General features: G+C 43.8%; 1 protein-coding gene across 1 annotated transcript in view; it reads left to right on the plus strand.

Annotated features, from left to right (window-relative positions):
- The window catches only part of LOC124258754 (vacuolar protein sorting-associated protein 13B-like), an 84733-nt gene that overhangs the window by 20774 nt on the left and 41947 nt on the right, over positions 1 to 22012 (plus strand). Inside the window, 14 exon segments of the mRNA XM_046692836.1 lie at positions 1990 to 2610; positions 2655 to 2894; positions 3099 to 3275; positions 3675 to 4346; positions 4538 to 4753; positions 10546 to 10837; positions 11071 to 11251; positions 13442 to 13620; positions 14302 to 14436; positions 15882 to 16049; positions 16818 to 17003; positions 19152 to 19306; positions 19308 to 19355; positions 20128 to 20350. Coding sequence (XP_046548792.1) covers positions 1990 to 2610; positions 2655 to 2894; positions 3099 to 3275; positions 3675 to 4346; positions 4538 to 4753; positions 10546 to 10837; positions 11071 to 11251; positions 13442 to 13620; positions 14302 to 14436; positions 15882 to 16049; positions 16818 to 17003; positions 19152 to 19306; positions 19308 to 19355; positions 20128 to 20350 — 3493 coding nt within the window.

Here is a 22012-nt window from a genome sequence, read left to right on the forward strand (position 1 = left end):
GTACCTAGAGGCAGCCGGATGTCAGCTTTTCAGAACAGGTTTAATTTTTTTACCACCTTCTTTCTGACAATTTTGCTTTTATAAAAAAAATCCCACCCAAAAAGACCACAATTATTCCTGAACTGCAACCTCTTTGACTGTTGATGTCCTGGCTGATTTGACCTTGTTAACATTATAAGTTATATTGCATGGTTTTGTCAATATTTTTGAGATTGAGTCAAATGGTTTGCTTTTAGTTTTAAACATACACCCTGGACAACATGCTTGCTCCAAACATTCAAAGATGAAATGATTTGTGAGATTTTGATCGAATTATTACAAAACCATTTCTATTCACCATTTCTGTTTTTTGGGTGCACATTTTATGATGTTCCATTTTAACCTCAATATTTCTTATTTTTCCTTATCCTGACTCATGCTTATTGCTTATCTCCCTTCTCCTTTCGACGGTTAAGTAGAAACTTGAATCCCTTTCAATTCCCTGAAGCGATCGTAATATCACTCACCCATGAGTAGCCTCCACTATAGTGCCAAAACGGTCCCGCATGACCTGAGCCCATCTCTAGTCACTCTCTCCTTCATTGCCGAAGCAGACGGTTGGACGGTCATATGGGTCCCTTTTGTGGCATATATCCTTATCATTTCGGCCTTTTAGTCTAAATTTGTGGCCGTGAATTGCATTTAGATACTTTTTAGATTTATCACGATGTATTTTATTATGTAAATTTCTACTGTTTTCTGTGTTTACACTGTTGCAGGTGATTGTTTACAGATGGTGGCATGTCAACAGTGCAGATTAAGTTTGTCTGCAGCTGATCCTCACCCTATCTGCCCCTCTTGCTGTGATTATTCGTGCTCCTTAGTCTCACATTGTGAATATTGTGCACATTTATCAACCACCTTATCAAATAATATTTGTCAGCACGTTTTTGCAAGGTCTCAGATAAACAAAAGCGTATCAGCAAGGGGGGAATCTCAGGCATTGGAGTGTGAGTTGTCACAGATCACTATGGATAATTCCTCTGGGGTTTCTCCTGTCTTCTAAGAGGACTGACTGAGCTCTTACTTTTAGAGACAGCAACATCATGGTGGGGACACCAGAAATCTACTTCTAAGGGAAGTCACTAGGCTACCTCCCCACCCATTACTTCTAAGAGGAAGTCACAAGAAGAGACTGAACTTCAACAACTGGTCAAGAAGAAGATCTAGACAGATCACGACCAGTTCTCGAACCGCAGATCATCTTGACTAATGTTACACGACAAGTAGTCTTAGCTATGCAACAACAGCGTTTAATGGAGAATCAACAGCTGATTAGTCATTCTACTCCTACGGCGTCTATCAACGATTCCATCCGTGACAAAGCACCAGCTTCAGATACGAGCGTCCACGAACTAGAGGAATTAACTATCTACACAGACTCTGAAGTTTAGTCTTAGATAGTGGTTGGCATACATCTTTGCCAACTCATAACTCGAACTCGGCTGAGACATATCGCATAGTGGACGAAGACTTAGACACACTGACGATCCCGCCAATAAAGCCCATATCAAAAAACTCAAGTCAGCATTCGCGAATGCTACTAGACACCAAGGTCACCATACACTGGCATTTAATGCAAGGAAATTTCCTCTACACAGCATGGAAATGTTCATCAGAGTGCCAGAGATTGACGACGACTTCCATATCATTAGTGACTCCAAGACTAATAGCTAATAGCTAATAGCCTAGGCTCTGGTACAGTACAGCTTACCGGCGCTGGTCCATCAGGTGTTGCACCGATGGCTCCCGGCATCCATGCTGTGGGTTTTTGAGCACCGGCACTGCCGGTTCCCTCGATACCTTCCGGCGCTCTGGGGAATCCTGCCGTGGCGGGCTCTTCCCTCGGATCTCGGCACCCAGGCTCGGCCTCGAGCCTAGGGTCGGTCGAGCCAGGCTTCTCGGTGCTTCTCGAGCCTCTGTCGTTGTCCGTGGTCCCTTCTTCTGGAGCCCACTCTCGATGTAGAGAGCTCTTGCCTGGAGGAGTGGGAGGAGGAAGCCATGGATGAGGATGGGGGTCGGGAGCGGCTGGGAGAAGCTAGCTTCTCGCTTGGATCGTCCCTGAGGCAGTTGCGCAAACGCATCGCAGCTGTACTACCTCACATGGTTGTCACCTCGGACGACCCCGACCCCGCGGAGTTCCGGCTTCCCGGTGAAGCTTTCGCTCCGTGTTGGGTTGCCGATACCCGGCTACGTATTTTACCTTCGCTTATCAGTGAAGTAATAATCAACCCACTCCTGTCAGGTAGTCGGTCACGGTTCAATCTCCCCGAGCTAAACCGGCGCCACTTGATGGGAGAGGAAATGTTGTTTGATCCCCCGGTGGTGGACGAGTGTATCTATGCCTCAATCGCCCTAGGGGGATCATCCGGCCACAGCCAAGCCTCGGTTCGTCAGGGTCAACACTTGCCGCCTTTCTCCTCTGGTAACCAGGTGCTGCTGTACCGCAACGCAGTACAGCAGCTTCGGGTTACGGTTCACTCAGCCTACCTCTCTGCCCTGCAGAGGCAGCTGGTGGACCAGGAGGGCGTGGATGATGCCGTGTCGTCACTGGCACGGCAACTTACGGAGGTGCACTCTCATTTGGCCCGCGACGCTATTTGGTCTTGCGCTAGCCAGATGATGAGTGCGATTATGGCTGTCGGTCGCCCTCCAAGCCCTTACTTGAACAACCCCTCACCTCTCGGGCCCGGCCTTCCGTCCTTGCTGCTGCATATCCTTCCACTTCGGGGAAGGAGGCGCCTAAGTGGACTGCTCCACTTCAGGCACGCAAGGGCAAGAGCAAGGGTAATGGCAAGGGCAAGGCTGCTTCCGCTCAGCAGCCTTTCAGAGGAAGGGGAAGTCGGCCAGTTGTGGTCAGTTGCTACACTGCTGACCGTCGGGATTCACTGCCTTTTACCCGACGTCCCTGTAGGCGGCTGACTGACTCTTTTCCTTCGGGAATGGGAGAAAGTCACCTCAAATCCATGGGTCCTGTCCACACACAGGGATGGCCACAGTGGAAGCGAGGCCCTCCTCCTTTCTCAAGGATTTGTTGCACTCCGGTGCCAAACTCTCAGGAGAAGGCGGATATACTCCGTGCCGAGGTCCAGTCGTTGCTGGACAAGGCATCCATCGAAATGGTTCCGGTGGGCCAGGAAAACCTGGGGTTTTACTCCACTTATTTCCTGGTCACCAAAAAGGACGGAGGGTTCAGACCCATTCTCAATGTCAAGGGTGTGAACGATTTAATAGAGGTGCTGTCTTTCAAGATGGAGACACTGCGTTCAGTGATCTCATCTGTAGAGGCAGGGGATTGGCTCTCGTCAATCGACCTCAAAGACGCATACCTCCATGTACCGATGCACCCCGAGTTTTGGAAATACCTCCGGTTTTCCTTCGACGGGAAGTGTTATCAGTTTCGTGTGCTCCCCTTCGCAATCTCCACGGCACCAAGGGTGTTGACCAAACTCATGCTGGTGCCAGCTCAGATTGCCAGGGGACAGGGCAGCTTTTGTTACCTGTACCTCGACGACTGACTTCTCAGGGCACTCGCTACCCACTTGAGTCGGGATTCCACACAGTCAGTAATGGATACTTTCACCAAGTTGGGTTAAATTGTCAACCTCAAGAAATCAGAACTGGTTCCCACCCAGGATCTGGTTTTCTTGGGGGCGAGATTCGAGACAAAACAGGGCATAGTCTCTCTGTCTCGGGACCACATTCCCAAAGTCCAGGGGATTGTGTTTCAATTCCTCCAGTACCCCAGGGCCTCAGCTCGAACTTGGCTTCAGTTGCTAGGCAACATGGCGGCGACAGTGGACATAGTTTGGCGTGCGCGCCTGAGGATGCGACCTGTTCAGCAAGCGCTATCGCAGCTGTGGTCTCACTCAGAGAGTTACAAGAAGATTCTGGTAACTCCGGAGTGGCTCATTCCTCACTTATGGTGGTGGACCGTCACCGGGAATCTATCCAAGGGTTTACCGTTGGAAACCCCGGTGCCGACGCTCACAATTCAGACGGATGCTTCCCTCACAGGCTGGGGGTGTGTCCTGGGCGACCTCACAGCTTTAGGCCTTTGGTCCGTGAACGAGGCGACCCTGCACATCAATGTGCTGGAATTGAGAGTGGTCCGGTTGGTGTTCGAACGCTTCCTGGATCAGGTTCGAAACCTCACGGTTCGTCTAGAGATGGACAACCAAACGGCGATGTCCTATATCCTGAAGCAGGGCGGTACGGTGTCTCCGTCACTCCTTCAGGAGGCGTTGCAGTTTCTGCTATGGTGCGATCAGTTCAGCATACGGGTTATGCCTGTTTATCTCCCAGGGGTGGGCAACGTTCGTGCAGATGCGCTCTCACGTCGTATCCTAGCTCCTCACGAGTGGTTACTCGACCGGGAGATATTCGGGATTATCTCCCACTTGTTCGGGTCGTTCCAGGTAGATCTGTTTGCCTCTGGGGTGACACCTGTTATGCGCGCTGGTGTGGAAATAGAGGGATTCTCGATCCCTTTTCTTAGACTGTAGTCGAGGTGTTGGAGTTTTTACAGTCTCGGTTAGAGTCCGGCTTAGCTGCATCTACTATCCAAGGCTACTCCACGGCTATTTCAGCCTTCCACATTCCCATTGAGGGTGCTCTCTTAGGGCAACACCCTCTGGTGCAGCGCTTCCTAGCAGGCGTGGACAGACTGCGTCCGGTCGTCCGTCGGTCCAGTCCCACATGGGACTTGTCTCTCGTATTAGATTGGATGTCCAGTCCTCTCTTTTACGATTTGGCGAATTTGTCTCTCCAGCTGCTGAGTTGGAAGACGGCATTTTTAGTAGCGGTTACATCTGGTAGACGGGTCGGTGACATACATGCTATGTCATCGGACCCGGAGCTTACCGTGTTTCATAAGGATCGTGTAAGTATCCGCTTACCAGATTCTTACCTCCCTAAGATCGATAGTGCGTTTCATATTACGGCACCTATAGATCTTCCCGCCTTCACGCTTCCTGCGTCGTCAGGTAACACTAACCATAAGGTTCATGTGTTAGACGTCCGCAAGACATTAAAAGCGTATAGTAAGAGAACGGCGTCCATCCGTAAGGATAAACAGCTATTCTGCTGCTACGGCAGCGGCAAGGCTGGTCATCCGACGAATACACAAACCTTGTCAAGGTGGATTGTGTCTGCCATCTGTATGTCTTACATACACAAAGGCTTATCCCCCCCGAGGGGTTGAAAGCTCATTTGGTGCGTGCAGTAGCTACCTCCAAGGCTTATGCTGCTGCTCTGCCCATTGAGGAGATCTGCTCAGCAGCTATTTGGAGCCGACCGAGTACGTTCATCCGTCATTATCAGCTGGATAAACACTCACGTGAGCGTGCTCGGTTTGGCCAGACGGTTCTCCGCAGTGGACAGAGTAGCATCTCTCAAGCCGATTGAGCTTTCCAGATTTTTACTCTGACCATTTCTGCACTTGGTGTTGGGTTTCTATCATCCCCTTTTTATTGGTGACGGTATCTGGCGGTGGTTTTTAGTCCCGCTATCCGTTGGTGATCGGTGCCTTACTTTTACTTTCCATTTTCCACGCTTGACGAGCTGTTTCGCTATGGACAGTAGTTTGGTTTTGGCGAAGTTCCTGGTTTTATACCCTTCGAACTTAGGTCGGGGTGGGGTTTGACTGGGGATGTAATATCCGATCAGCCAATCGGCATATAGGCTATGACAGTAGGGGTCCACGCCTTAGTCACGCCCCCCGCCTTGATTGACATCAGTGGTCAGGTGACTTGGTGAGTGTAATTTTCTCTATCTCTAGGCTCCACCTAGGGGCATCTAACCAGCATGAAGTTAGAGCAGTAGCGTCGACACTCGCACTACATGGGAATTGCTCATTATCATCCATCATGGACGGCTGCTTTTGGAAATCAGACACGGTGTTTGCTAACCATTATCTTTGAGATATCGCTACAGAGGATGTATCAGGCATTCACCAGTTCGGTCCACTTGTAGTGGTACAACAACTCACAATTCCGGACATTGAGAACTCACCCTTATCACGCTGACTCCTTGACGCTAGGCAACTGACCCATAGCCATCAGCAGCAAGTCCATGTTCCACTGTCTTACTTGATGAGTCAGCACTTGAGTGATATAAACCCAGTTGGGTAATAGTCCTTACCGTTACTTATGGGTTGCGATTCAGTTTCGGTAATAGTCCTTACCTTAACAAATGGATCATTCTAAGATTCTAAAATCTATAAAAGTTGAGAGAAGGTGGTCCCCCAAATACGACATTTAGACAACTAGGAAGCCGCAAGAAGAGTTCTCAGGGGGTATGCGATCAGACTGTTTTGGTTGACAGTCATAGTGAATCCCGTTAGGTGGCTGACCCACCACCTATTCCGTCAGATTCGGTAAGCAATAAGCATGAGTCATAAGGAAAAATATGTAATTTTTATGATAAAATTGATATTTTATGCTTAGCCCTCCCAACCGTCCCCTCTCAGCACTACAGGCTTCACTGTAAGACTTAGTGTGGGCTTATTTTGGAGAGGTGAGGTGAAATTGGGTTTTACGTCGTGCTTGAGAATATTTCGCTGATATGACGACGTGCATGCGTGTGCATGTGTATGTACGGCTGCTTGTACTAGCCCAGACTTAAGCTGGTTTTATAGTGCTAGCCCACTGAGATACCATGCCGCAGTGAAGCATGAATACCCCACTCAGACACTATATACAAAAACTCCGAGCCGACCAATCCTTGTTGTACCCATTAATGCCGAGCGCCAGGCAGGAACCAACAAGTACCATATTTTAACGTCATTTGGTATGACGCGGTCGGGGATCGACCTTCTGCTCTCCGGGTGGACACTCTAACCACTACACCACGGAGGCGGTTTATTGGAGAGAATGATGAGAGCTGGGCTCAGGTCACGTGAGACCGTTTGGGGGCTATGGCGGAGGCTACTCATAGTTAGAACTGTAAATACTGAAAATGTGTTTTCTTCCTAACCTGATATACTTTTGAGGTTGGTCAAGGAAAACGATTTTGTGGTTATTGTAGAGTTGCTTCCCTGCTCTTTTGGCTGTAGTTGGTCCGGTGGGGCCCTTGTAGGGTGGTCTCACAAGACAAAACGTCGTGCTTTTGTTTTGTAAATATTTTATTGAAAATATAGTTACAACTGTCATAGGATTTTAAAATGGACATTTTAATGCTTATATGTACCCCAAGGAGGACTTTCTTCAAAGAATTCATAACCTCTACAGGTTTGTATAAATTTGATTACTTTATTCCAGACTTTTTGTAACATCCTATTGATTATGCTGACACGAGCGCAGTAAAAGATATTTCTAAAACTGAAATTATATTCAGGCTGCAGTGTCATTATCACAGGCTGCATACAAAAATAATGTCTTGCAGTTGAACGGAGAAGGTGAAGGAGTCTTCTAGCCAGCACGCCTCCACAGGAGAACCAACATCCTTTCCTGTATCTGGACTCCGAGGGCCTCTTCTGATATATCGATGCATGGGATCACCTTCTTCGGGATGCACAGTGTGGTGTTACTACACTGTGTCCCCACGGCATGTGCATCTGTGGGGCCAAGGACTCAGGGTGATCCTGAGGGTATGTAGGACACTGCTTTGTTACAGCTGCAACAGTTGGTCTTGGTTAACATTTACTCACATGTTTAGCTTCAAGATGGAGTCGCTTGACAGTCTTCAGCATGTCATGCATGTAAGAGCTGAGTAAGAAGTAGATCTCCAGGTGAAGCTATGTGAGTAACTGAGTGTGCTTAATATGGTTTACGACACTTTTTAGCAATACTCCACGAAAGGAACTCCTACAATGACTCATCTACTAGTTATCTTGAGACTTCAGTATTTCCAGGTGAATGGGAAACTGATTATCTGTGTCAACTATGAGTAACACACATGACAGCGTGATCTGAATTGGTTTATGCAGACACATGATATGAATTTATCATTACGGTTTCACAAGTTTCAGTTCGATGGAATGTATTTTAAAGATTTTCATTGTGTCTCTTTGCTGGAACTCTCAACAACTTGAGGTGACAAGTAAATGTCATCATATCAGATACAACGACGATATGTCCATTCAGACTTTCCAAGATGGTTTCAAGATGCCAGTCAGGCATGATTGTTTCCTCACTTTCGTTATCCAGCCGGCCATATATAGCTGGCATATTGCTGGGAGTGCGGCATAAAAGTAAACTCACTCACTCACTCACTCACACTTCTTTTATCCAGAGCATGGTGCTGCTACAGGCAGGAGAGAGTCACTGAACAACAAGACTGTGGTGAACTACATCAGTCAGTCCCTGCTTGGACCCCAAGTCAGCCGAGAACCAGGGTCAGGGCTATGAGTTTGTCAGCGATGGAGAGAAACACATGGAGCTTATACACGGAGCAGTTTGGTCTGCAGAAGTATGGAGCATTCTGGGTTTGACTATCTGTACTTCATGACAGACATGGAGCCCAAGCACTATAAGTTGGCCTGTCATTTTTATATAGTTTGCCCTGTGGTTACAGCAGTGGAGGACAAGAATATGTAGAACTTCTGGATAGATATAATGATGAAATCTGTTGTTGGACGGCCATTATACCACACATATGTGGAAGATAAGCTTAATAAAGAAATACTTTCTTGATTGCTAACCAGGAAAGAATCTTGACCTTCCTTAATTCTGGACACCGACAGGGTTTGTTGCTTACGCATAGCAGTGCTGGAATTGAATGTTTACATTTCTCCGCGAAAATATTACCTGCAGGAAATATATAGATCCTATCTTTTCATAAAAATACAAAGTTTTCCTTATCCTGACTCATACTATTTGGTTCTTTCTCCTCGTGCAATAGACTCATTGATACACTGTCAAGTTGAATTGGTCTGCATAGAACTTATTTAGAAGACGGTTTCTGAGCAAGGCTGGGGAGGATGTGTTCTGAAAGTCAGATAGTTTCCATTTTCTCATTGAACATAACAGAATGTGTCCATCATATCTCGGTTCATGCAGAGAGGAGCAAATAAAGGGTCAGGATAAGTAGAAAATAATAACTTTACTCTAAACATAACTACGTCTGTCTTGTAAGATACAAAGTTCATAATCTGTGTTACACTCCATCTTCTTTGACTAAATATCTAGGTCTGATGTTTTGTTCAAAGCAGCAGGGAAATAAGAATCATCTCAGACAGAGGATGCATTATGAGGGCTCTGTTCTTCCACGGTGACATTCATCGCTGAAAAGATTCTGATTGGTCCATGTCACCTGAATAGCTCGACCCAACCTTGTACCACCGCGTGGAGAAGTCCTACTGTACTGTGCCTGGGATCCTCAATATCAGCCCTATACATCAGTCCAAATCCTGTAACAAAGTACTATTTATCGCTTGAGCACAGAACTCTAAAGACTGACTGACTGAGTTTAATTTCGCGCGCTTTTAGCAATATTATTCAGCAATAATATCCGGGGGCGGGACACCAGAAATAAACCTTTACGACTTGTGCCCATATGAAATTCGAACCGTGTCTTGCCCGTGACAAATAGCAGTATATATACCACTATTTCTACCGCCCCTTCTAAAGATATCTATTATTATGTGACAGTTTAAGTTTATGTTAGGATAGGAAAGTACTGAATTTTGGGCCAGAATTGGCCCCTGGAACAGAGGCCGCGCAGCGGCTGTAGGTCCATAGGCGCTTTCCGACAGTGTAGTGGTAGAGTACTTGTCCACTGTGAGAGCGAAAGTCGCTGGTGGCAGGATTCCCCCGAGCCGCGTCATGCACCAAAAGATGCTAAAATATGGTACTTGGTGGTCCCTGCCTTGCGCCGCATTAATGGGTATAACAAGGACTGGTCGGGACTCGAGTCAGTATAATGTGTGTCTGAGTGGGGTGTATCTAATGCTTCCACTGCTGCATGGTATCTCAGTGGGCTGTGCACTATAAATACAGCTAGTCTGTGGCTAGTACCAGCTTTCTGTATATACACATGCACATGCATGCACATGCGTCATATGAGAGTGAAAATGTTCTCAAGCACAACGCTAAACCCAATTTCACTCTCACCTGTAGGTCCATAGTGCTCCATTACTTCTGAAAAACATCTAATTCTGAGAGTGAGTGAGTTTTATGGCCAACACTCCAGCAATATTCCGAGCATATGGTATACAGCTTTTTCACCAATTAGGCTGGCTATTCAATCTGCAGAAATCAGAACTAGTCCCTACGCGTCGTCTTCAATTCATTGGAGCAGTGTTCGACACAGAGGTCAACAGACTGTTTGTCCCGAGGGATCGTTTCTGCAAGATACAGCTACATTGGTCCCCGCTCATGCTCCATCTTCACACTTGGCGTATTTACATCAGTTGCTAACGGCCAAGGGATATTTGAAGCGTGTTGCTACTGCCATCACTACAGCACATCGCACCTCCACTAGGTCATTCTACGATGACAAGTGGAAGAATTTTGAAGCGTATTGCAGGAAGAAGGGCATAACACTCCCACTACGGCATCCCTGCAGATGGTAGCAGAGTACCTTCAGCATCTTCGAACCTCCAGAAAACTCAAAGGTTCTACGCTATCTACTTACCCGTCGGCCTCGGGTGTGAAGGTGTCCACTGTCCCTGAGCTCCAGCCTCTCCTCAGGTCTTATAAACTTGCTGACCAATCCCGGAAGTTCCCGCCTCCAGCTTGGGATCTTTCCATTGTGCTTGCTCATCTCTTGTCAGCTGATTATGAACCTCTGGAGGAGAAAGATTTCAAACATGTCTCCTTTAAGACCTTCTTTCTCCTGGCCTTGGCCACTGCTGCCCGTATTTCCGAGTTGCACGCTCTCGATGTCTCTCGGGTATGATTTGAGAGGTCTAGACATGCTAGAGTTTTCCTTGGTTTGCGGTGGGATTTTCTCGCTAAGAATCAGTTACCAGGACAGCCGGATCACACGTTCACGATTCCGCCGTTGTCCACTATCTTGGGCCCAGATGACATAGAAGATCTTTCCTTATGCCCAGTTCGAGCATTACGGATTTATCTAGCTGCCTCGCAGGTTTCTCTACGCTGAACGTCTCCCCTCCGGTGGATGATGATATTACGTTGTTGGGAACCAAACAGAATGCCTACGCGCCATTCCTGGTTGAGGATCGTGAGCTCTTGCATTTGGATAGTGTCATAAGGAGGATTATGGCACCACTCGACATGGTGTTGACGACAACTGAGGCGGTGGCTATGTCAGTTCCACATTCTCAACAGGCGTATATTCGGGCGGCGATGGTGGTATTACAAGAACAATTTCAGACCATTTTGGATCATTTGGCTCACTTCTTTTCGTATGTCACAGCTATGCGTTGCACGGGGCCTCTGCACTTATCCTCATGGGAGGATAGGTTCCGAACTGATCTTTTTCGTCAGCCGTGGTCTGGCAGGTCACTTTTCAACGGGGCGATTAGAGATGTCGCCTCCAGAGTTGGTCAAGATGTTCATTTACAAGTGTCAGTGGAATTGTTGAAATTCCAACGTTTGCAGGTGGAGGACTCGTTGCACCAGCGACGGCCACCCCCTTATGTTCCTTCTAATCTGGAAGTTCGTTCGGGTTCTGCTGCTTCCTTTCGTGGAAAGGGTTCTGGCAGAGGACATTCCAGTCGTCAGCGTCGGGCATTCACTGCTTCACGACCAGCTTCACTGCCTCCGCCTTGGAAGTCTCACGCACTACCTTGGCGTTTTGGATGAGAACTACGATCCTGCATGCTTATGCCTTTGCTGAGCTACCTCCACCATCGACGGCGAAGCCTCATGAGACTCGGGCTCTCGCTTCCACCATGGCGCTTCACAGGAATTGTTCCCTCCAGTCCATCATGGAGGGATGTTTTTGGAAATCAGATACTGTGTTCGCCTCATACTACCTGAGGGACCTATCGGTTACAGACGTGGAAGGTCTCCATCAATTCGGCCCCCAGGTCCTGGCGCAGCAATTGTCATCGGCCCGCGTTCGCAGATAAAGCAATCCTTCTTTGGTCGGTTTTGCTCTGTACATAATAAAAGATATCGATGTAATCCATGTCTGGGTACTTTTTTCATTTGGGCTTAGATCATTCTCACCTAGGGGACTAGAGCGTGTTTTCAATGTCTAAAATATGACTGGATAGACTGTGAGGCAAGACTTGTGCTACATGCAGAGATGGTCAACATTCCGCTTACTGACCTCTACTCTTTGAGCAATTACGTCAGTGAAGTGTTGATTTCCGATTACCTACATGGTTTTCGAAGCGTTCCGCTCATAAGTCCATTCTCACCTTTGGTAAGTTAGGGAGATTGGTACTGAACGTTAAACTAGTTGAGCAACCGAGCTATTCCTTCTTTCACCGCCTTCCAGCGTGTGTCTGTGGGGGATAGTTTCGAAGCAGGGACTGTCCAGATTAAGGTCTTCGACTTTAATTCACTGGGGTCTCCTGATAATTTGGGGGCTACTTGCTAAACTTCGTCCTTTGCTTGTCAAAAGTTGCGGCTGAAAACCACATTAATTCGGGAGCGCCCACTCCCTAGAGTTTTTGTGCTGTGTAAGCCAAGGGGTTACCTGAAGAAACCCATCACAAGTTTGGAGTTTGCATATCGGGAGTTGGTGCTTTCTCCTGGCCTCCTTGGGTTATGCGTCTTCGCAGTTGTAAGTATTGACAGGGTAATCTGCCGCCCTCCTACCAACCGTGGGATTATGCATACCGTGAGATTGGATAAGTATAAAAATTTGAAAATTTTACAATAAATTGTATATTTATATACTTATCCTATCTCACGCGATGGATACCCACCCGACCTGCCCCACATCACAGATTACTGGAAGCTCCAAGACGAGAATGACAGGCACAGGTAGTCATGTGATCATCTGAGCGAGCTGCACGCTTATGGAGATGATTGACAGGTGCTGATATCGGAGTGGGGGCAGAGGTTGGGGGGTTGGGGGTGGACAGAGGCCAGTAAGATTTGATTCAACTTAGCCTACAGCACGTTTCCACACATGGTCATAGAAGAAGAAGAGAGGTGCATACCGTGAGATAGGATAAGTATATAAATATACAATTTGTAGTAAAATTTTCAATTTTGGACATTAAAAATGAAAGGGTCTCTACACATCAAAATCATTGCCTGAAAACCACTTTGACAGATGCAGAGATTAAATAAACAGTAATTTTCACAGTGCAGGACATTTTTTGATAGATGCTGATAACACAAAGATACTTCTATAACAACTTTTTTGTAGTTTCCGAAAACAGGACATAGGACAATATGTTAGCAATGTGAACCCCAAATGTGACAGTCTAGAGGTATTTAGTTCCTGGTTATGATAGAACATACCATATAGTTAGAGGATTGTGGTTGGTGTTTGCACTGAACATGATGTAGGATTTACCTGGATGATTCTGTAGGACCAACACCTATCTGCCGTTGACGGAGTGGATGTGCGAGATGCCACAGCTCTCCATCAACCTCACCAAAGCCAGCATGCTGCTGATGGTCAAGATCACATCATCATGGTTGCAGAAAGATCCACAGCCTGGACAGTTTACAGAAGACAGTCTCCTCAATGACATGTTTCCAGAGTCAGGTAATACAGATATAGAACAAGGCTGATTGTAATCGAGTCTGGACCAGACAGTCCAGTGATCAACATCATGAGCTTTGATCTACACAATGGGGATTCGATGACATGTGTCAACCAAGTCAGCGAGCCTGACCACCCGATCCCATTAGTCACCTCTTACGACAAGCATGGGTTTCTGAAGACCAATTCTAACACGGATCTTCACGAATAGTGTTTGAAAAACATTGATTGAGTTGATTTGTGAGACAGGTGTACCATACAAGCAAGGCCCAGGTAACATAAGAATGTTGAGGGTATTTAGACAAAGTTGTATGAAAATTATCTTATAATTCTATACATCTTGGACAGGTTCAGTCCCAAACAACACTTCATGTATTAGCTCTCTCAGACAGCAGTGTAATCATAAGGCAGCTTGCTACATTTAACTGTTCTGTTGAGATTCTGGGGATCAATTGTTCATTGTTTAATCTGAGAAAATATATTAAGAACTCTGTTTTTGGGACTTAGATGTATATATTCTTCAGGTAACTTTGTTGTTAGCTGTTTTGAATAGAGAAATAAGGACTGAGTTTACTGTTGTTATTTGGGGGAGATACATGTTTAGTTCTATGTTGTACATGGGAGAATGCTAAAGTCGTTCTAAACCTGAGGAATATGATCTGGAAGATGCTAATGCTTGTTCAGACCAGGAAAGGACCCCATCCCAGCCAGTCTTGGAGATGGTAGTGAGTGGATGTGAGATGAAGTGTTGTTCCACGGCAATCGTAGACGCCTACACTGGTAGTGTCACATCCGCACAGTTCGTGCTGTACTTGAAAGGTAAACAAAATTACTTCACTGAATGTATTACAAGATAATGTTCACGCTAAAATACGGTTATATTTGAATTGCTCCCTCTGAAGCTGTGTGTTGAGCATCTACGGAGGAACAAGAACAAAGGACGTAGGTAGACATGACAGAAGCTGTGTGTTGAGCATCTACGGAGGAACTAGACCAAAGGACGTAGGTAGACATGACAGAAGCTGTGTGTTGAGCATCTAAGGAGGAACTAGACCAAAGGACGTAGGTAGACATGACAGAAGCTGTGTGTTGAGCATCTAAGGAGGAACTAGACCAAAGGACGTAGGTAGACATGACAGAAGCTGTGTGTTGAGCATCTAAGGAGGAACTAGACCAAAGGACGTAGGTAGACATGACAGAAGCTGTGTGTTGAGCATCTACGGAGGAACAAGAACAAAGGACGTAGGTAGACATGACAGAAGCTGTGTGTTGAGCATCTACGGAGGAACTAGACCAAAGGACGTAGGTAGACATGACAGAAGCTGTGTGTTGAGCATCTAAGGAGGAACTAGACCAAAGGGCGTGGGTAGACATGACAGAAGCTGTGTGTTGAGCATCTAAGGAGGAACTAGACCAAAGGACGAGGGTAGACATGACAGAAGCTGTGTGTTGAGCATCTAAGGAGGAACTAGACCAAAGGACGTAGGTAGACATGACAGAAGCTGTGTGTTGAGCATCTAAGGAGGAGCTAGACCAAAGGACGTAGGTAGACATGACAGAAGCTGTGTGTTGAGCATCTAAGGAGGAACTAGACCAAAGGACGTAGGTAGACATGACAGAAGCTGTGTGTTGAGCATCTAAGGAGGAACTAGACCAAAGGACGTAGGTAGACATGACAGAAGCACATTGGGAAAGAATATAAAGTGAATTTGAGGATGCTGTAATATTCATCATCGCTATTTTAGAGGAATTATACCATGAATACACAATGCCATTTAGAAAGTGGTCAAATGTAACGTGTTATATTTGGGATTACACTTTCTCAGTGAAGTACAGATTCTAGTACTTTTGTTGGGTTGTCCCATCCGGGATTTGAACCCACACCCTCAGAGTCAGACACCTAATCGCCAGCACACAAAGTCAGCCGCCTACCCCGCTCAGCCACTGCAGCTTCCACAAAAATGGAAGTCGGACAACTGGTAGTCTAGACCACAGACTTTGTGTACCTCTCTGATAAGTGTAAATTGGCACTGCTACCCCAGCTGAAAACTACGAATACACAATGCCATTTAGAAAGTGGTCAAATGTAACATATGTCATATTTGGATTGTATTTTCTTAGTAAATTATACCATGACTGATAATAAATGCATGTGATACAAGTTTTGTTAAGGATATACTGTATAATGATTCTGGACTGTATTTTTTCCTAGATATATATGTATTTTTTCCTAGATATATATGAGTTCCATGTTCAATTTTTAGATCCAGTAAGCAAGTCCAACAGAGTTGCCCCCATCTTCACAGGGCCAGCTGACACAGGGAGTCTCCATGTGAAGACCTTCTTCACTCAGGAAGCGTGTCACAAGGATGTGCTGGGGGACTGCCTCAACTTCACAGTACAGCTGCCCAAAAAGAGGAATGTGTCTGAAGGTGTGCATTGTCCCCCTTGGCGTATGATTATCAGTATTGTGTTTTTGTTATGTACTCTCGATATATAGAGAGAGAATCTCACTCAAGTGTCTACTGATATCAGTTTTATCAACATGAGTTGATAAAGTTATAAATATCCGAGTGTTTATATAATTGTAATAACTGAATCATCAGTAGACACGAGGATGAGATTCTATTTATGATCAACAATCCCTCTTCATTAGTATCTCTGAACACGGTACTTCCTTTAGACTTGCAGTGCAGCGATGTCATAGCATTGTGATGCCATCAAGTTCATGACGTCATAGCATTATCAGGGCATTGTACAAAATCTACCGTCAAAACGATATCTCCATAGGAGATATCGTTTGCTCTCACACAAGCAATATCTCTTGTGGAACGCAGTTTTGGATGATAAATATATGTACCGACCCCTGTAGATATGCCGACCCCTTTCTACAGACTGCTGTTTTTGTCCTCAAAATTGGCTTATCTATGGTCATATATTGTAATTGCAAATACCCTATCTATTGAAGTGTTGGACAATATTGTATTTCTGTTACAAACACTTGAAGTATGTTAAGTTTCTTTATGCTATGTTTCAATGGTTTAACACCAGTATGTTGGAATGTTATTCAAACATCTCGCTAATATATGTCCATATTATATAATGTGACATGTTTGTAACCATACTCCCTCTCTCTCTGTACTATATTTGAAATCCTTATGTTTCATGGTTCAGATATATAATATGTTCTTTCTCTTCAGCTCCTGCTGTGATTTTGTTGAACATGGAGGGTTGTGTGGCGTGCATGGACCCTGCTCTTCTTGACTGGCTGATGTACGCCCCCAGGTCTCGCCACTCCCTGGCGGCATCTCGCAGGGAAGACAGCATCACTGTAGACCTAGCTCTGGCCCAGGCGGCCTCTCCGCTACAAGCCAGTTTGTCTCAAGGTGTGTATGTGTAGGGAATGTCTTGATATCACCTTCAGCCATTATTAGGGGTCCTCATTCTGTAACTAATGATGGATTACAGTATGTGTCATTATGATATTTGTACTCAGACATAATGGTGTATCTTTCATTGGTCCCTGCCTGGCGCTCGGCATTATTGGGTACAACAAGGACTGGTCGGCTCGGAGTCAGTATAATGTGTCTGAGTGGGGTATTCATGCTTACCTGTGGCATGGTATCTCAGTGAGCTATCACTATAAAACCAGCTTCAGTCTGGGCTAGTACAAGCAGCCGCACATACACATGCATGCACATTGTCATATGAGCGAAATATTCTTAAGTGCGACATTAAATGACATTTCACCTCGCCTCACCTGTGTATCTTTCAACAGCTGCAGTCAATCCATCATTATAGGCACTGTTTGATGAACCAGTAAGGTTCTTGTCTAATGCTAATGATGTTCTTGTCTCGTACTTGTAGTGGTCTAGTCTAGTACCATCATACTGGTGATGGTATAGACTAGTACTGGTAGTGGTCTAGATTCATACTGGTGATGGTGTTGGTTAGAACTAGCAGTGGTATAGACTAGTACTGGTAGTGGTCTAGATTCATACTGGTGATGGTGTTGGTTAGAACTAGCAGTGGTATAGACTAGTACTGGTAGTGGTCTAGATTCATACTGGTGATGGTGTTGGTTAGAACTAGCAGTGGTCTAGACTAGTACTGGTAGTGGTCTAGATTCATACTGGTGATGGTGTTGGTTAGAACTAGTAGTGGTCAAGATTCATACTGGTGATGGTGTTGGTTAGAACTAGCAGTGGTCTAGACTAGTACTGGTAGTGGTCTATATTCATACTGGTGATGGTGTTGGTTAGAACTAGTAGTGGTCTAGATTCATAGTGGTGATGGTGTTGGTTAGAACTAGCAGTGGTCTAGACTAGTACTGGTAGTGGTCTAGATTCATACTGGTGATGGTGTTGGTTAGAACTAGTAGTGGTCTAGACTAGTACTGGTAGTGGTCTAGATTCATAGTGGTGATTGTGTTGGTTAGAACTAGTAGTGGTCTAGATTCATAGTGGTGATGGTGTTGGTTAGAACTAGCAGTGGTCTAGACTAGTACTTGTAGTGGTCTAGATTCATAGTGGTGATGGTGTTGGTTAGAACTAGCAGTGGTCTAGACTAATACTGGTAGTGGTCTAGATTCATACTGGTGATGGTGTTGGTTAGAACTAGTAGTGGTCTAGATTCATAGTGGTGATGGTGTTGGTTAGAACTAGCAGTGGTCTAGACTAGTACTGGTAGTGGTCTAGATTCATACTGGTGATGGTGTTGGTTAGAACTAGCAGTGGTCTAGACTAGTAGTGGTAGTGATCTAGATTCATAGTGGTGATTGTGTTGGTTAGAACTAGCAGTGGTCTAGACTAGTACTGGTAGTGGTCTAAATTCATACTGGTGATGGTGTTGGTTAGAACTAGTAGTGGTATAGACTAGTACTGGTAGTGGTCTAGATTCATACTGGTGATGGTGTTGGTTAGAACTAGCAGTGGTATAGACTAGTACTGGTAGTGGTCTAGATTCATAGTGGTGATGGTGTTGGTTAGAACTAGTAGTGGTCTAGACTAGTACTTGTAGTGGTCTAGACTAGTAGTGGTCTAGACTAGTAGTGGTCTAGATTCATACTGGTGATGGTGTTGGTTAGAACTAGCAGTGGTCTAGACCAGTACTGGTAGTGGTCTAGACTCATACTGGTGATAGTGTTGGTTAGAACTAGCAGTGGTCTAGACTAGTACTTGTAGTGGTCTAGACTAGTAGTGGTCTAGATTCATACTGGTGATGGTGTTGGTTAGAACTAGCAGTGGTCTAGACCAGTACTGGTAGTGGTCTAGACTCATACTGGTGATAGTGTTGGTTAGAACTAGCAGTGGTCTAGACTAGTACTGGTAGTGGTCTAGACTAGTAGTGGTCTAGATTCATACTGGTGATGGTGTTGGTTAGAACTAGCAGTGGTCTAGACAAGTACTGGTAGTGGTCTAGACTAGTACTGGTAGTGGTCTAGATTAGAACTAATGATGGTGCGGACTAATACTGATCTAAAAGATCTACAATTAATCTGACAATTGTCTGAAGACCTTGAATCTTCCTCTCAGTTTCAGTACATTCCAGTAGCTCACTGACCAACCCCACAGGTTCACGACCTTTCACCCAGTCCCAGACACAAACAGCCTCCCAGCTTCTGTCCCCCAGAGAGACAGACCGAGGTTACTGCTGGGGGGAGAGGGGCACCAAGACCCCAGGGCATCGCCGCGAAAATGGCGGAGTTGTTCCCCTTGATCAAGATGCTACACATTCAGGCAAGTTTTGTTTACTTTTAGTAAAATGATAACATGACTTCAAGGAAGGGTAGCTTTGTTTGCTGGAAGCAGTTTGTTTAGTCAGGTATTTACAACCTGATGTGCCCTAGGTGGTAGTCTTCTAGATAAAACCTGAAACTAAGTACCCTTGGCAGGCAGATTGGGATAAACTGTGTAAATTTATTATAGTTCTTATTCTTTCTTGTTTAGAGGTATGTAGGGTTTTCCTAGGCAGTTTTAACAGGGTGCTGCACTTTGCCCTTTTTATTTGGCCTTGCCTTTTTATTTGGCCACCTGCCCTTTCTATTTGTGGACCTGACCTTCTATTTAATACAGAAATTGATATTAACACTTATGCATATATGCATATATGATTCTTAATTCAATGCTTGGAAATCTCTTATTACATGCCCAGTTTGGAATTGTGGTGTCCTTTTTGAAATTCTGTTGCCCTTCAGTTTTTGGATGCTGGGGGAAACACTAGTATGTTAATGCAAATCAAAGCCCTTCCCTATATTGATCCCGCTTATGTTATGCACTTTGAGCAGGATATTTAGCCTGGAAAGGCACTCTACAAATGTTCTGTTATTATGCTTAGTCATCTCTGGAAAGCCATAACAGTAGTTAGGGATTATACATGAATTGGGAAACTTCTAATTGCATTTCTGGATTTTTAACTCACATTTGTGGAAGACTACGGGCTGAATATCAACATCCAAGCAGGACTTGATAAATCCTGAGTGTTTTGACTCTCTCTATGTAACTCTTACAGGTTGAGATTAGAAGCAGCTGTATATTTCTCCCTGATGTTTCCATGGCGATGTTGGAGCCAAGCATGGACATTCCAGTCAACTTTCACTCTGCATTCCAAGATGGCAGCGTCCCCAGCACTCTGGTCGTGTGTCTCCCCTCCATGGTTATCAACAGCTCCGGTGCCAAGCCTATGTCTGTCGTGCAGGACATCCCCATCACTACACTGGATGGCTCACTCATAGGTGGGTGGTGCTGTGCTATATATATCTATCTATCTATTGTTATATAACACTATATATTGTTTGATGCTGTGCCATATATATATCTATTGTTATATAACACTATATGTTGTTTGATGCTGTGCCACATATATATATCTATTGTTATATAACACTATATATTGTTTCAGTCTGTGTCATATATATATATATATCTGTTGTTATATAACACTATATATTGTTTCAGTCTGTGTCATATATATATATATATATCTGTTGTTATATAACACTATATATTGTTTGATACTATGCCATATATATATCTATCTATTGTTATATAACACTATATATTGTTTCAGTCTGTGTCATATATATATATATCTGTTGTATATAACACTATATATTGTTTGATGCTGTGCCATATATATATATATTGTTATATAACACTATATTGTTTGATGCTGTGCCACATATATATATCTATTGTTATATAACACTATATGTTGTTTGATGCTTTGCCACATATATATATCTATTGTTATATAACACTATATATTGTTTCAGTCTGTGTCATATATATCTATCTGTCTATCTGTTATATAACACTATATATTGTTTCAGTCTGTGTCATATATATATATATATATCTGTTGTTATATAACACTATATATTGTTTGATGCTATGCCATATATATATCTATCTATTGTTATATAACACTATATATTGTTTCAGTCTGTGTCATATATATATATATATATATATCTGTTGTATAAAACACTATATATTGTTTGATGCTGTGCCATATATATATATATATATATATATATATTGTTATATAACACTATATATTGTTTGATGCTGTGCCACATATATATATCTGTTATATAACACTATATGTTGTTTGATGCTGTGCCACATATATATATCTATTGTTATATAACACTATATATTGTTTCAGTCTGTGTCATATATATATATATATATATATATATATTGTTATATAACACTATATATTGTTTCAGTCTGTGTCATATATATATCTATCTATATATATCTGTTGTTATATAACACTATATATTGTTTCAGTCTGTCATATATATATATATCTGTTGTTATATAACAATATATATTGTTTGATGCTGTGCTATATATATATATCTGTTGTTATATAACACTATACATTGTTTGATGCTGTGTCATATATATATCTATTGTTATATAACACTATATATTGTTTCAGTCTGTGTCATATATATCTATTGTTATATAACACTATATATTGTTTCAGTCTGTGTCATATATATATATCTGTTGTTATATAACACTATATATTGTTTGATGCTGTGCCATATAAATATATATTGTTATATAACACTATATATTGTTTGATGCTGTGCCATATATATATATATTGTTATATAACACTATATATTGTTTCAGTCTGTGTCATATATATATATCTGTTGTATAACACTATATATTGTTTGATGCTGTGCCATATATAATCTCTGTTATATAACACTATATGTTGTTTGATGCTGTGCCATATATATATCTATTGTTATATAACACTATATATTGATTCAGTCTGTGTCATATATATCTATCTGTTATATAACACTATATGTTGTTTGATGCTGTGCCACATATATACATATCTGTTGTTATATAACACTATATATTGT

The sequence above is a fragment of the Haliotis rubra genome, unplaced genomic scaffold, assembly GCF_003918875.1.
Source record: "Haliotis rubra isolate DU_JTF1 unplaced genomic scaffold, ASM391887v1 Scf70, whole genome shotgun sequence".
In the NCBI taxonomy this organism is placed as follows: domain Eukaryota; kingdom Metazoa; phylum Mollusca; class Gastropoda; order Lepetellida; family Haliotidae; genus Haliotis; species Haliotis rubra.